Genomic DNA, 16,222 nt, shown 5'->3' with positions numbered 1-16,222 from the left:
CCCTGCCTCCCTCCTTCCTTTCCTCCCTCCGTTCTTTCCTTCCTTTCTTTTTTTTTTTTTTTTTTTTGAGACGGAGTCTCGCACTGTCACCTGGGCTGGAGTGCAGTGGCGCGATCTCGGCTCACTGCAACCTCCACCTCCCAGGTTCAAGTGATTCTCCTGCCTCAGCCTTCTGTGTAGTTGGAATTACAGGCACCTGCCACCACACCCAGCTAATTTTTTTGTATTTTTAGTAGAGACAGGGTTTCACTGTGTTGGCCAGGCTGGCTGGCTTTTTTTTTTTTTTTTTTTGATTAGAGACACTTGAGCCCAGGCTGGATCTAAACTCCAGGCTGAAGCTTCCTCCTGTCTCAGCCTCCAGAGTAGCTGGGATGACAGGTGTGAGCCACCATGCCTGGCATTCCCTTATTTCTTTTGCACAGGCATGAGCTTTCTCTCCATACACAGGTGCACACACTTACTTTACTGAACCATTAGAGAGTTGTAGACATCAGGTCGTTTTACCCCTTCTTGTAAAAGGGCATTCTATGTAGCTCTAATTGCCTTATCAGACTCAGAAAACTTAGCACTGATATATCTACTATTATTAAGATACAATGTAGGCCAGGCGCGGTGGTTCATACCTGTAATCCCAGCACTTTGGGAGCCGAGATGGGCAGATCACTTGAGGTCAGGAGTTCGAGAGCAGTCTGGCCAATGTAGTGAAACCCCATCTCTACTAAAAATACAAAAATTAGCCAGGTGTGGTGGTGCAGGCCTGTAGTCCCAGCTACTCAGGAGGCTGAGGTGGGAGAATTGCTTCAACCTGGGAGGCGGAGGTTTCAGTGAGCTGAGATCGCACCGTTGCACTCCAGTCTGGGCAACAGAGCGAGACTTCGTCTCAAGAAGAAAAAAAAAAAAAAGATATAATGTAAGTTCACATTCCTTCGGTTGTCCTAATAGTGTTCTTTTTCCTCCCAATTCAGGATCCAGTGAAGAACTGCACATTGCATTTAGATGTCATGTTTCTTTAATTTTCTTTCCTCTGGAAATTTCCTTAGCTTCTTTTTGTGACATTGGCATTCTGACAGATGACATTGATATTTGAAGAGTCTGAATCTAACCCAGTTGTTTTGAAGACTGTTCCTCAGTTTGGAATTTTCTGACTGTATCCCCATGGATAGAATGAAACATCTTGGGGCTGGATTACTCTGAGGGATGTGTCTTTCTCATGCGTCACATCATTGGTGCTATGAAATTGGATAACTTGATTAAGTTGATGTCCGGTTTCACCGTATCCTGTTGCTAACAACCTGTCATTTAGTGGTGGTTACAGTAACCTCTCAATGATAAAAACTGCCTTTAAAAAAATTCCCCAATACATACAGCTCGTTTAGGACTTCATAAAAGGTAGATAAGGTACCTCTTGACCTTTTATTAAATAAAGAAAGGCCTGGCATACATTGGCATTTATTCTGAGAATATTTAGCTGGTTTTAAAAGAATTATCTTCCTGATAAAAGAAAATCAATGAATAAATCAGCTTCTGTCAGCCAGAGTCTGCAAAATGCAGTACCTGTGTAAACATCGATTGTTCTCTTAATCCCAAAACACAGATTCATTAAAACTTATGTGAAAGAGAGTTTTCTTCCTTTATATTTGTTCTAGAAGAGGCAGAGGGTGCTCTTTGGATTCTTGCATTACAATATTGACTTGTTCAGTGGTGTAGTAACTTGGAATGGCCAAGGACAAATTTCCCAGAGTGCGGAATATTCTGAATGACAGAGAAGGGGCCATGATTTGGAAATGAAATTGTAACAGTGCACCTGGGATGTCTTAACACCTCTTATTTTGGAGAGCACAGGGAGTTAAGTTATAACTCAATTTCAAGCAAAGATAGGAGGAAGCCAGTGGGCTGATTTCCTGATTAAGTAGGCAAAGATGACATGTGGTTTGATTTGTCATTTTCAATTTGAAATGAACTGCATCACATGCACTAATTATGCATTGTCCTTCCTATATTAGGTTCCTTTCAAATATGATACTCTGTGACCTGAGTGTGTTTGTGGTCATTTGGGCAAAGCAGCACTTTTGTGAAATTGTAGCTTGCATCACTGGTAGCATTTGGATCACTGGTAGCACAGAGCTGATTTGATTACAGTGCTGACATCACTGTGCTGATGACCTAAGGCCTAGGTCGAGCCCTGTGTGAACCACTGTTTGTTTTGCTTTATTTATTGGCTGGGAAATCACCTCTCTGTTTGGTCCGTGCTTTTGAAATCTTGGGTCATCATTTGCATCATCTCGCCGCACTCCTGGTTTAAGAAAATACAGGTGTCTCTGTTGTACATTATGTCAAGTGCAGACCCCTCTACCTGATTTTTCAGGATTCTGCATTATGAATTTCCATTCATCCAGTCCAGTCTCATTTTCCACAATTTCATAGTTGCCTTCTACTCCATTTAGACTTCTTACTGTGTGACCTTGAGCAAGTTATTTAATTTCTGAACCTTGGCTTCCTCTCTATAGAGTAGGAATCATACGAATAGCTTCTATATCACACGATTTTTAATGAGAATTAACTGAGATAATATCTTACAAATAATAACCTTCCATTATGGAAATGTTAATACAAGTACCAAGAACTATTCTAAACTTTTAAAATTTGTTGTCTCACTTCATCATAACAGTTTGATGAGGTAGGAGGAGCTGGTGGTAGTGGTAGTTGCACAGGTAGTGGTAATGATAACGTTGGTGCTTATTGAGCACTTATTATGTTCCAGGTACTTCACATGTTTCCAGTGAACCCTATGAACAGTCTTACAGGGTCGATACTGTAATTGCATTTCATAGATAGGAAATTTAAGCATCATGAGATGAAGTAACCTGCCCAGATTCACATAGCCAAAGAATTCAGGAGCCGGACTGAAATCCAGGCCACACTTTTAAATACTAGTTTCATGCCATTTTTATTTTAGAAGGAAAACTTAGGGAGTAATTAACTTAACTAAAACTCTCACAGCATATAAGTGACAGAGCTAGAATATGAACCCAAATCTGATTTCAAAACTATGTTCTTTGTCATACTTCGCTGCCTCCAGACTGCTGAAACGATGCTTTCTGTTGTGCTATTGTAGGGTGGATCGATTGTGATTTAATATATGTAACATCATTGTGTTTCTTTACTCAGGAAAGATGGCATATTGCCTGGATTAACTGTTACACAGGGAACCAGGCTTTTGGCTGCTGCTTGCCACCCTGACTCTGCCTGTTGAGTTGATGTAGGTGGTGAACACCCTTGGAGCACGGTGGATATTTGGCAGGATACTTGACCATGGCTGGAATTCCCAGTGGTGACATTAGTGTTAAGTGGCCCATTTCTGTTGATTCAGCAGGAGGATGTGGCTGCCCAGGATGTCAGTAGCTGATGGGAGGCAGATAGTAATGGGGAGAGGACATGGCTGTGTGATGGGACAACACTTTGATTCCAAGTCTGTGGACTTAAGACATTTCTCAGTTTCAGTTTTAGGTTGTAGCCCCCAAATTCCAAAATTGGACTACTACATCTTGACAGGAATTTTTTTTTTTTTTTTTTTTTTTTTGAGACGGAGTCTGTCTCTATCACCCAGGCTTGAGTGCAGTGGCACGATCTTGGCTCACTACAAGCTCCATCTCCCGGGTTCATGCCATTCTCCTGCCTCAGCCTCCCGAGTAGCTTGGACTAAGGGCCCCTGCCACCATGCCTGGCTAATTTATTGTTTTATTTATTTATTTATTTATAGTAGAGATGGGGTTTCACCATGGTCTTGATTAGCCAGGATGATCTTGATTTCCTGACCTGGTGATCCGCCTGCCTCAGCCTCCCAAGGTGCTGGGATTACAGGCATGAGCCACCGCGCCCCGCCCCCATCTTGACAGGAATTCTTTTACAGATATTTGATACCCAGAAAGGGGTGTGAGTGCAGACTGATGATAGCTTACTTTTCTTTTTCAGGAAGGATGACAATTCTGCGCTTCTCAGTAACTACAAAGTAAATTGAACTGTTACATATTCCTCTCTGATAATCTGCCCTTTGTAACTAAGATTGTTGAATTCATTTTGATTAGAAATGACTGAATTCAGGCCGGTTGCAATGGCTCACGCTTATAATCACAGTACTTTGGGAGGCTGAGGCAGGTGGATCACTTGAGATCAGGAGTTCAAAACCAGCCTGGCCAACATGGTGAAACCCCATCTTTACTAAAAATACAAAAATTAGCCAGGTGGGGTGGCACATGCCTGTAGTCCCGGCTCCTTGGGATCCCTGCTGAAGTAGGAGGATAACTTGAACCCAGGAAGTGGAGGTTGCAATGAGCCAAGATTGCACCACTGCACTCCAGCCTGGGCAATGCAGCCAGGCTCCGTCTCCATTTAAAAAAAAAAAAAAAGAATTTATTTGAATTTTCCACTTTAAAACAAGACATGTGGCACCATCTGGTGGACCTTGGAATAGTCTAAACTTAATATGTTATATGTAGTACTTCAGGGAAGCTGGGGAGGACTCTAATTGAGAATAGGAAAATTTCAGTAAATCTCAAAGATTCTAGATAATCATTTGGGATGTAGTCATAGGATAGAAGCATCTATTTTAGAGCTGTTTCTGCAATTTTCCATTAAAATATTTATGCTTTTTCATAGTGATCACCTTGATATATTTATATATTCATAATGCTTTTATACATTGTTATTTTAATCTTCAAATAGTCTTTTGGGTATTAACATCATTATTTTGAAAATGAATTTAGTTGACTTACTTTTCTGAATAGTAGAAATTAACAAATTTATAATTTTGGGGGCTTAGGGTAGGGTTGCTTGGGAAAGGAAAAGAAGGAAAAAGGTTGGTAAGAGAGGAGATATTCCAGCATTTTTGCCTCCTATTTGGCACTAGCAAAACCATCTGATAGGCTCGCTCCAGGTGTAGAAAGAACCATTTATACCTTGACTGTGAATTTTCCATGTGCTAGAGTCTAAACTCAGGAAGACTCAGAGGAAGTCTAGAAGGTAGTAGGTTAAGTGCGGTGGCTCACGCCTGTAATCTCAGCATTTCGGAAGGCCAAGGAGAGTATTGCTTGAGGCTATGAGTTAGAGATCAGCCTGGGAAACATAGCAAGACCCCCTGCTCTTAAAAAATAAATTAGCTGGGCGTGGTAACAGACACCTACCATGGTCCTAGCTACTTGGAAGACAGAGGGGAGGTTCACTTGAGCCTAGAAGTTTGAGGTTACAGTGATCACCACTGTACTCCAGCCTAGGAGACAGCCTTTGAGACCCTGTCCCCCCCAGAAAAAAGCTCTCAGAGTTGAAGACAGCAAAAAGAAAGTAACCGTCCCCCCGCCGACTTTCCCCCTAAAGAAGAGAATGTAGTAGAATAAACGGAGAGTTGGCCATATTCTTTCCTCCCTAAAGGCTCAGTCTTAAGTGGTTGCAGCTTAGAACAGGAAGGAAATGGTTGAGTGGTTGTTGGCCAAGCCTTTGGCTTTTAGGAGCCTCCTTGTCCAGTTTGGACTTTGCTAGGTGTTTGGGTGTTTTATCCGTTGGGGAAACATTGCATTCATTGATCTCATGTCGCTATTTCTGAAAGGAACAGCAGACGAGAGGGGTTCCATTGTATCTAGTAATAGTGTGTGAGCCTGCATTTTCTTCACTTCTCTGATAGAATCTCTAAAACAGGAATGAGATTGAGATTCCCCCCAGCCCCCAGCACTAATGCCTGTATGTTTTGTCCTTGTGGGAAGAGTTTACTTCTAAAAATCCATAGCATTTTTTCTTCCCCTTTTTTTGGTAAACTCTGTTTTATCACTTGCCTCAAAATTTTTCTTTTCCAGAAAGAAATTATTATGTTAGATATTTTTTGAGATGGAATCTCACTCTGTCGCCCAGGCTGGAGTGCAGTAGCATGATCTCAGCTCACTGCAAGCTCTGCCTCCCAGGTTCACGCCATTCTTCTGCCTCAGCCTCCCAAGTAGTCGGGACTACAGGCACCTGCCACCATGCCCGGCTAAATTTTTTTGTATTTTTAGTAGAGACGGGGTTTCCCTGTGTTAGCCAGGATGGTCTCGATATCCTGACCTCGTGATCCGCCTGCCTTGGCCTCCCAAAGTGCTGGGTTTAAAGGTGTGAGCCACTGTGCCCGGCCTATGTTAGATTTTTATACTAGAGAAGCAGAATTCTTTTTTAACAAAATGTTTTAAGAAAATTTGCTTTCAAATAGTCTATTTTTGAGATCAGAGGAGATTAGTGATGTGTATATTGATTGGAAATATTTGAATTTTTTTTTTTTTTGAGATGGAGTCTTGCTCTGTCACCCAGACTGGAGTGCAGTGGCGCGATCTCAGCTCACTGCAACCTCTGCCTCCCGGGTTCATGCCATTCTCCTGCCTCAGCCTCCCGAGTAGCTGGGACTACAGGTGCCCGCCACCAGGCCTGGCTAATTTTTTGTATTTTTAGTAGACACAGGGTTTCACCATGTTAGCTAGGATGGTCTTGGTCTCCTGACCTCGGCCCTGACGAGGCCTGCCTCAGCCTCCCAAAGTGCTGGGATTACAGGCGTGAGCCACCGCGCCCGGCCATATCTGAAATATTTTAAGTAATTTAATTTTAATTTTAAGTAAATTAATGAATTTGGATTATTTGGCTTATATAAAAGAGCATTTTTTTTTATGTCATCTGCCTCTGGGACTCATATTTGCTCAAATCCAAGAGTTGGAAGCTGCGTAATGGGCGGGTGAAAGGAAGTACTACACTTTCCTGTTTATCCTTTCAAACCACTGACCTTGGATAGATATATTTCTCAAATTTATTCATAGACATCTTTTTGTATCTCCTTCTAGGTGTTTCAGTTACTAACTGATCTGAAAGAACAGCGTAAAGAAAGTGGAAAGAATAAACACAGCTCTGGACAACAGAACTTGAACACCATCACCTATGAAGTAAGCCTGAGCTTCTGGCAGACCTACCTCAAGTACCATTGAGGGAGGGGGATTTATTCTCCCAGTGACTAGCTGCCGAAATCAAGATCGCTTTTTATATGATCTGAATAGTTTTACTCTAACCTGATTTTTATTTTGTTTATAAAAGTGGGAGGAGTTTGGTCAAGTGTAGAGTTTAGCCAGCTACAAAGTTAGAAGGAATAGTGTAAAAGATTGCCCTTACTTCTCCTTGAAAGGGGATCACAGCTCACTGCAGCTTCAACCTCCTAGGCTCAAGTGGTGCTCCCAGCTCAGCTTCCTAAGTAGCTGGGACTATGGGCAAGCACTGTCATGCCTGGCTAATTTTTTTGTTGTTGTCCAGGGTGGTCTCGAACCCTTGGGCTCAAGCGATCTTATCACCGCATCTTTCCAAAGTGGTAGAGACTCAGATGCTTAAGGCTATTGTTTATTTTATAAAGTTTCAGATTCCTCCCAAAATATATAATTATAATTCCTCCCAAATTATATCTGTATTCTTCCTCAAAAGCCACAAATTCTGTGTAATCATGAGAAAATATCAGACCATTGCAAATCAATTTAAAAAAAAAAAAAAAACCTTTATTTTGAAATCATTTTTCTTTTTTTTTGGAGACAGAGTCTTGCTCTTGTTACCCAGGCTGGAGTGCAATGGTGTGATCTCGGCTCACCACAGCCTCTGCCTCCCAGGTTTAAGCGATTGTCCTGCCTCAGACTTCTGAATAGCTGGGATTACAGGCATGCACGACCTTGCCTGGCTAATTTTGTATTTTTTGGAGAGAAGGGGTTTCTCCGTATTGGTCAGACTGGTATCGAACTCCTGACCTCAGGTGATCCACCGATCTCGGGCTCCCAAAGTTCTCGAATTATAGGTGTGAGCCACCATGCCCAGCCATTCTTCTCTTACATAAAAGTTGTAGAGACAGTGCTGGGAGTTCTCATGTACCCTTCCCATAGTTTTCTCTGATGTTAACATCTTACATAACCATGTTACAGTGATCAAAACCAAGAAATTAACATTGGTACATACTATTAAATAAACTAAGCTAAAATTTTATTTGAATACCCTGTTTTCCCGCTGCTATCTTCTGGGTTCCAGGATTCAGTTCAGGATACCATTTTGTATTTAGTTAACGTGTCCCCATCATGTCATTTGTTCTGTGTCCTTACTCTTCCTTTGTCTTCCTTGACACTTGTGAAGGGCTGGTCAAGTATTTTATAGAACATCCCTTGATTTGTGATTGTCCGATATTTTCTTACGATTACCCAGAACCTATGGCTTTTGAGGAAGAGTACTACAGAGGTGATCTCCCCTTCTCGTGTCATGATATCTCAGGGTACATGATATCGATGTTTCTTTTTATTTATTTATTTATTTTTTGGGGGGGATGGAGTCTCACTCTGTTGCCCAGGCTGGAGTGCAGTGGCGCAATTTCAGCTCACTGCAACCTTCGCCTCCCGGGTTCACGCCATTTTCCTGCCTCAGCTTCCCGAGTAGCTGGGACTACAGGTGCCCGCCACCCTGCCTGTCTAAGTTTTTGTATTTTTTTGTAGTAGAAACGGGGTTTCACCGTGTTAGCCAGGATGGTCTTGGTCTCCTGACCTTGTGATCTGCCTGCCTCGGCCTCCCAAAGTGCTGGGATTACAGGTGTGAGCCGCCGTGCCTGGCTGATGTCAATGTTTCTTATGGCTGATACTGTTAACTTTGGTCATTCGGTTAAGATAGCATCTGCCTGGATTGTCCACTGTAAAACTACTGTTTCTTCATTTCAATATTTTGTTAGAAAGGATTCACCAAGTTCAGCCCATATTCAAGGGGAAGGGGGAGATTAAGCTTCACCTCTTAAAGGGAGGGATATCAAAGAATTTGTGTTATGTGTGTTAAAACCACCACAGTAATTAAGAAATATTTTGTGGGAGATGCTTTGAGGCTAGGAAAACAGCCTACCCTTCCTTAAGCTTTTAATCATCAATTTTAGCATTCATTGGTGGATCTTTCTGCAGTAATTATGACTATGGTACAGTTGCCTGAGAGTGATTTTAAAATTGTTCTCATTCCTCTATGCTTATTAGTTAGAATTATATATATATATATATATATATATATATATATATATATATATGTTTTTAAGAGACAAAATTTTGTTGTGTTAATTCAGTCTGGTCTAAAACTCCTGGGCTCAAGTGATCTTCCTGCCTTGGCCTCCCATAGTGCTGGGATTACAGGTGTGCACCACTGCACCCAGCTCATACGAGTTAGAATTCTTCCATGAGAAAAAGTTGTCTCTTCTTACCCATTTATTTATTCATTAGTATATATCCATGTAGACTCATGGCAATTTATTTTATTCTTTGGGATCCCCCTCTTTAAAAAAATTGTCCAAAATATAACATAATTGTCAGATTGAGTTTTTTTTTTTTTTTTTAAGATCAGAAGAGTTTTCTTCTAAAATTTCATTACTTATTCTTCCTGTTCTAGCTACTGATTTTCTCTTTCAGGAATTCGTATTGCATGAAGATTGGTTCTCCTGAATGCCTCTTTGTTTGTTTTATACAGGATTTTTTTTCTTTTTTTTTTTTTTTTTGAGACAGAGTCTCATTCTGTCACCCAGGCTGGAGTGCTATGGTGCAATCTCGGCTCATTGCAACCTCTTCCTCCTAGGTTCAAGTGATTCTCCTGCCTCGGCCTCTGTAGTGTCCGGTATTACAGGCGTGCACCGTCACACCCACCTTTTTTTCCACCATATCCAACTTTTTCTTTGTATTTTTAGTAGAGATGGCGTTTCACCATGTTGGCCAGGCTGGTCTTGAACCCCTGACCTCAGGTAATCCGGCCACCTTGGCCTCCCAAAGTGCTGGAATTACAGGTGTGAGCCACCGCGCCCGGCCTGTACAGGATTTTTAAAACAAAATTTTAGAATTTTAGTAGCCATTGCGTTTCCTTTTTCTCATTCAGGGTTCTTTGTCTTATGCTTGGCTTTTTTCTTTTTTTTTTTCCTAGACGTTAAAATACATATCAAAATCACCATGCAGACACCAGAGTCCTGAGACTGTCAGAGAATTTCTCACAGCAATGAAAAGCCACAAGTTGACCAAGTAAATAAATCTCTTAAGTAGGAAGAGAGTGACACATGGTGAAATGATAGTTGCTACATTCGTAGCAACCATGTATTGATATTCAGCTGGGTTTGGATTTAAAGGAGGATGATAGTATTGTAGATGAAACAACCGAAAGTTAGACATAGGGACCCTTCCAGAGTAAGGAACAAAACTTAATGGGGTTTTAAAAATCTTTTCTTGGAGTCCCAGTTTGTATGACCTATTGCATCACCCCCATTCCCAGAATTCAGACCAAATTGGATGAAAAGTAGAGTTTACAAGTTAAAGTATTTTTTATAAAGTTGATCAATGAAGTCCTTCTATGTTTGTGTTTGCTTGAGGCAAAAGTGGCTTGATCGTATTCTGTGAGTTCTTGTAGTGTCCAGTTCCTTTTCTTGGTTTGGAATGAGTTCAACCTATTAAAATGGAAAATGTCATGTATCAGTAGTTTACAGGAGAAGAAAACTAGCCCAAGTTTTTTAGATTCAGTTCTAGAACTGATAAATTTCAAAAGCTTTTGTCATTTCACTTAGGATAATCAGTAATTTTCTTTTACCATTTGGTGTTACAGCAGGCACACGGGTGGTACCATCAGTGAACTAAATGCATTTCTCCCACTCCTTCTCCAAGAGAACTCTGAAGACAAAACAAATTCCATGTGCGTGTGTGCAAATCTTCCATGTGTATCTTCTGTATTCATGTATAACACTTTTTAAAAACTGTCGTAAAATACACATAACATGGCTGGGTGCGGTGGCTCATGCCTGTAATCCCAGCACTTTGGGAGCCTGAAGCAACTGGGTCATCTGAGGTTGGGAGTTCAAGACCAGCCTGACTAACATGGAGAAACCCTGTCTCTACTAGAAATACAAAATTAGCTGGGTGTGGTGGCACATGCCTGTAATCCCAGCTACTTGGGAAACTGGGAGGAGAATCGCTTAAACCTGAAAGGCAGAGGTTGCAGTGAGCTGAGATCGCGCTATTGCACTCCAGCCTGGGCAACAACAGTGAAACTCCATCTCAAAAAATATATAAATAAATATACTTAACAAAATTTACCATTTTAGCCCAGGTGCGGTGGCTCACAGCTATAATCCCAGTGCTTTGGGAGACTGAGGCGGGCGGATCACTTGAGGCCAGGAGTTCAAGACCAGCCTGACCAACATGATGAAACCTCTTCTCTACTGAAAATAAAAAATTAGCCAAGCGTGGTGGCGGGTACCTCTAATCCCAGCTACTTGGGAGACTGAGGGAGGAGAATCGCTCAAACCTGGGAGGTTGCAGTGAGCCAAGATCGCGCTACTGCACTCCAGCCTGGGTGATAGAGCAAGACTCTGTCTCAAAAAAATTACCATTTTAACCATTTCTAAGTGTACCGTTCAATTGTTGCAACCAATATGCAGACCTTTTCAGTTTGCAAAACTGAAATTCTGTATCCCTTAAACAATTCCGCACTTGCTCCTCCTCCTGTCCCTGGCAGCCACCATTCTGCTTTTTGTTTCTATGAGTTTGACTCCCTCATACAAGTGGAACTATACAGTGTTTTTTTAAAATCATACCTGAATGTTTAATTTTTAAAATCATTTTAACAATTGAAGTGTGCAATTCAGTGGCATTAAGTACATTCACATTGTACAATCACTGCCATCTATCCACAGGACATTTTATCTTGCAAAACTGAAACTCGGTGCCCAGTAATCAATAAATTCCCCGTTCTCCCTTCCTCCTAGCCCCTGGCAACCACCAATTTATTTTCTGTCTTCATGAATTTGACTACTCTAAGTATTGCATGTAAATGGAATCATACAGTATTTATCACTTAGCATAATGTCTTTGCCCGGGCGCAGTGGGTCACACCTGTAATCCCAGCACTTTGAGAGGCCGAGGTGGGTGGATCACCTGAGGTCAGGAGTTCGAGACCAGCCTGCAAAATTAGCCAGGTGTGGCGGTGCATGCTTGTAATCCCAGCTACTCGGGAGGCTGGGGCAGGAGAATTGCTTGAACCCAAGAGGCAGAGGTTGCAGTGAGCTGGGATCGTGCCATTGCACTCCAGCCTGGGCAACAAGAGCAAAACTCCGTCTCAAAAAAAAAAGGGCCAGGCACGGTGACTCACGCCTGTAATCCCAGCACTTTGGGAAGCTGAGGTGGATGGATCACCTGAGGTCAGGAGTTCGAGACTAGCCTGTCCAACATAGTGAAACCCGGTCTATACTAAAAATACAAAAAATATTAGCTGGCTGTGGTGGCAGGCACCTGTAATCCCAGCTACTCAGGAGGCTGAGGCAGGAGAATCGCTTGAACCTGGGAAGTGGAGGTTGCAGTGAGCCAAGATGGTGCCATTGCACTCCCGCCTGGGGTACAAGAGCAAGACTTCGTCTCAAAACAAACAAAACAAAAAAGAAAAAAAAGATGTATGAGAAATTTTTTTTCTTTATAAAAGTGAATAATATTCCATTTTATATGTAAATCACATTTTGTTTTTCTTTCTTTCTTTTTTTTTGAGATGGAGTCTCACTCTGCTGCCCAGGCTGGAGTGCAGTGGCGCCATCTCAACTCACTGCAGTCTCTCCATCCCAGGTTCAAGTGATCCTCCTGCCTCAGCCTCCTGAGTAGCTAGGATTACAGGTAACCACCACCAAGCCCGGCTGATTTTTTTGTGTTTTTTAGTAGAGATGGGGTTTCACCATGATAGTCAGGCTGGTTTTGGAACTCCCGACCTCAATTCATCCATCCACCTTGGCCTCCCAAAGTGCTGGGATTACAGGTGTGAGCCACTGCGCCTGGCCCACAGTTTGTTTTTCTAACATCCATTGACATACACTTGCTTCCATCTTTTGGCTATTGCGAATAATGCTGTTATGAGCATGGGGGGTTCAAATATCTCTCTGAGACCCTGCTTTCAGTTCTTTGGGTACCCAGAAGTGAAATTGATACATCATATGGTAGTTTTGTTTTTAACTTTTTTGAGGAACCACCATGCTATTTTTTTCTATTGGCTACAGCATTTTACATTCCCATCAGCAGTGCACCACAGTTGCAACTTCTCCACATCCCTGCCAATTTATTTCCTTCCTTCTTCCCTCCCTCCCTCTAGCATCTATGAAGTGTGAAGCAGTCTCTCATTCTGGTTTTATTTTGCATTTCTGTAATGATAAGTGATGCCAAGCATGGTTTTATGTGCTTATTAGCTATTTGTATGTCTTCTTTGAAGAATATCTATTCCAGTCATTTTCTCTCTCTCTTTTTTTTTTTTTTTTTTTTTTTTTTTTTTTTGGTGAGACAGGGTCCCAGTCTGATGCCTAGGTTGAAGTGCAGTAGTGCTATCTTGGCTCACTGCAGCCTCGACCTTCCCAGATGCAGGTGAGCCTCCCAAGTAGCTGGGATTACAGGCATGCCACCACCATGCCCACTTAATTTTTGTATTTTTTGTAGAGTCAGGGTTTCTTTGTGTTACCTGGGTGGCCTCAAACTCCTGGGTTGCCTGCCTCAGCTTTCCAAAGGGATTACAGGTGTGAGCCACCACACCTCATCCTTTTCCCGTATTCGAATGAGGTTTTTTTGTTCAGTTTTAGGAATTTTATATATATTCTAGATATTAATCCTTTGCTAGATATATGATTTGCAAATATTTTCTCCCATTCTGTGGCTTGTCTTTTTACTCTGTTGGTGAGTCCTGTGATGTACAAAGTTTTTAAATGAAGTCCAGTTTGTCTCTTTTCTTTTGTTACCTGTGCATTTGGTATCAGAGATCCAAGAAATCATTATCAAATTCAATGTCATGCCCTGGCACAGTGGCTCACGCCCATAATCCCAGCACTTTGGGAGGCTGAGGCGCGGATCACCTGAGGTCCAGACCAGCATGGCCAACATGGAGGAACCCCGTTTCTACTAAAAATAGGAAAATTAGACCGGGCATGGTGGCTCACACCTGTGGTCCCAGCACTTTGGGAGGCCGAGACGGGTGGATCACGAGGTCAGGAGATCGAGACCATCCTGGCTAACACGGTAAAACCCCATCTCTACTAAAAAATACAAAAAAACTAGCCGGGCGAGGTGCTGGGCACCTGTAGTCCCAGCTACTCAGGAGGCTGAGGGAGGAGAATGGCGTGAACCCGGGAGGCGGAGCTTGCAGTGAGCTGAGATCCGGCCACTGCACTCCAGCCTGGGCGACAGAGCGAGACTCCGTCTCAAAAAAATAAAATAAAATAAAATAAAGTAAAATAAAATAAAATAAATAAAATAAAATAAAATAAAATAAAATAAAATAAAATAAAAAATAAAGCCGGGCGTGGTGGCGGGCCTCTGGCGTCCCAACTGCTTGGGACGCTGAGGCAGGAGAATGGTGTGAACCCGGGAGGCGGAGCTCGCAGTGAGCTGAGATCGCACCACTGCACTACAGCCTGGGAGACAGAGCAGGACTCCATCTCAAAAAAAAAAAACAAAAAAAAAAAAAACAAAAATTAACCAGGTGTGGTAGCACATGCCTGTAGTTCCAGCTACTCGGGAGACTGAGGCAGGAGAATTGCTTGAACCCGGGAGGCGGAGGTTGCAGTGAACCAAGATTGTGACACTGCACTCCAGCCTAGGCAACTGAATGAGACTGTCTCAAAAAAAAAACATTTCAGTGTCATGAAGCTTTTTCCTTATGCTTTCTTCTAAGAGCTTTATAGTTTTAGTCTTATATTTAAGTCTTTGATCCTTTGTGTAAAATTAAAAAAAAATTTTTTTAATTAAAAAATTTTAGGTCAGCACAGTGGCTCATGCCTGTAATCCCAGCACTTTGGGAGGTGGAGGTGGGCGGATTACCTGAGGTAGGGAGTTTAAGACCATCCTGGCCAACATGGAGAAGCCCCATCTCTACGAAAAATATAAAATTAGCCGGGCGTGGTGGCACATGCCTGTAATCCCAGCTACTTGGGAGGCTGAGGCAGGAGAATCGCTTGAACCTGGGAGGCAGAGGTTGCAGTGAGCTGAGATCTTGCCACTGCACTGCAGTCTGGGCAACAGAGCGAGATCTGTCTCAAAAAAAATATTAATTGATATAATAATTTGTGCATATTTCTGGTGTATAAAGTCGTGTTTTAATATGTATATAACGTTTAATGCTCAAGTTAAGGTCATTAGCATATTTGTCACTGCAAATATTGATCCATTTTCAGTTCATTTTTGTATGTAGTATAAGGTAAGGATCCTCCTTCTTCCTTTACCTGTGGATATCCAGTTTTTCTGGTACCATTTGCTGAAAAGATGATTTCTTCTTTCTTGAATGGGTCTTGGTCTCCTTGTCAAAATCATTTGACCATATATGCAAGTGTTTTCTTTCTGGGTTCCCTACTCTATTGGTCTGTATATCTGTTTCTTTGCTAATACTACATTATTTTGATTGCTATAACTTTACAAGAAGTTTTGAAATCGGGAAGTTTGACTACTCAGACTTTATTCTTTTTCAAAATTGTTTTAGCTATTTGGGGTCTCCTCGGATTTCATATGAATTTTAGAACGGATTTTCCTATTTATGAGAAAAATGACATTGAGATTTTTGTTTGTTTGTTTTTGTTTTTGATACGGAGTCTTGCTCTGTCACCCAGGCTGGAGTGCAGTGGCGCGATCTCTGCTCACTGCAACCTCCGCCTCCGGGGTTCACGCCATTCTGCCTCAGCCTCCCAATTAGCTGGGACAACAGGCAACTGCCACTGCGCCTGGCTAATTTTTTGTATTTTTAGTAGAGACAGTGTTTCACTGTGGTCTCGATCTAATGACCTTGTGATCCGCTTGCCTTGGCCTCCCGAAGTGCTGGGATTACAGGCGTGAGCCACCACGCCCGGCCGGTTCTGCACAAATTTTTTTTTTTTTTTGAGACGGAGTCTTGCTTTATCACCCAGACTGGAGTGCAGTGGTGCGATCTCGGTTCACTGCAAGCTCCACCTCCCGGGTTCACGCCATTCTCCTGCCTCAGCCTCCCGGAGTAGCTGGGACTACAGGCGTCTGCCACCACGCCCGGCTAATTTTTTTATCTTTTAGTAGAGATGGGGTTTCACTGTATTAGCCAGGATGGTCTCCATCTCCTGATCTCGTGATCAGCCCACCTCGGTCTCCCAAAGTGCTGGGATTACAGGTGTGAGCCCCCGTGCCCTGCTCTGCACAATTTTTTTTTAGATGTA

General features: G+C 42.3%; 1 protein-coding gene across 19 annotated transcripts in view; it reads left to right on the top strand.

Moving 5' to 3' along the window:
* The window catches only part of LOC103246573 (DNA-directed RNA polymerase III subunit RPC9-like), a 42,478-nt gene that overhangs the window by 9,409 nt on the left and 16,847 nt on the right, over positions 1-16,222 (top strand). For 9 of the 19 annotated variants that reach the window (XR_012091686.1, XR_012091682.1, XR_012091672.1 and 6 more), the window contains exon 2: positions 6,849-6,947. Coding sequence is in view for 2 of the 19 variants with exons in the window: in XM_073012646.1 (XP_072868747.1) it covers positions 6,849-6,947; positions 9,964-10,058; positions 10,633-10,719 (281 nt within the window). In the remaining 17 variants the exon portion in view is untranslated. Of the gene's footprint in view, positions 1-6,848; positions 6,948-9,963; positions 10,059-10,632; positions 10,720-11,128; positions 12,532-12,564; positions 12,687-13,344; positions 13,422-16,222 lie in introns of those variants that run through there. The other 10 variants (XR_012091676.1, XR_012091675.1, XR_012091677.1 and 7 more) reach the window with 7 other exon arrangements.

Source organism: Chlorocebus sabaeus, chromosome 28 (genome assembly GCF_047675955.1).
Source record: "Chlorocebus sabaeus isolate Y175 chromosome 28, mChlSab1.0.hap1, whole genome shotgun sequence".
Classification (NCBI taxonomy): Eukaryota; Metazoa; Chordata; class Mammalia; order Primates; family Cercopithecidae; genus Chlorocebus; species Chlorocebus sabaeus.
Note: the sequence above shows the minus strand (reverse complement) of the source record. Positions and strands in the feature narration are given on the sequence as shown.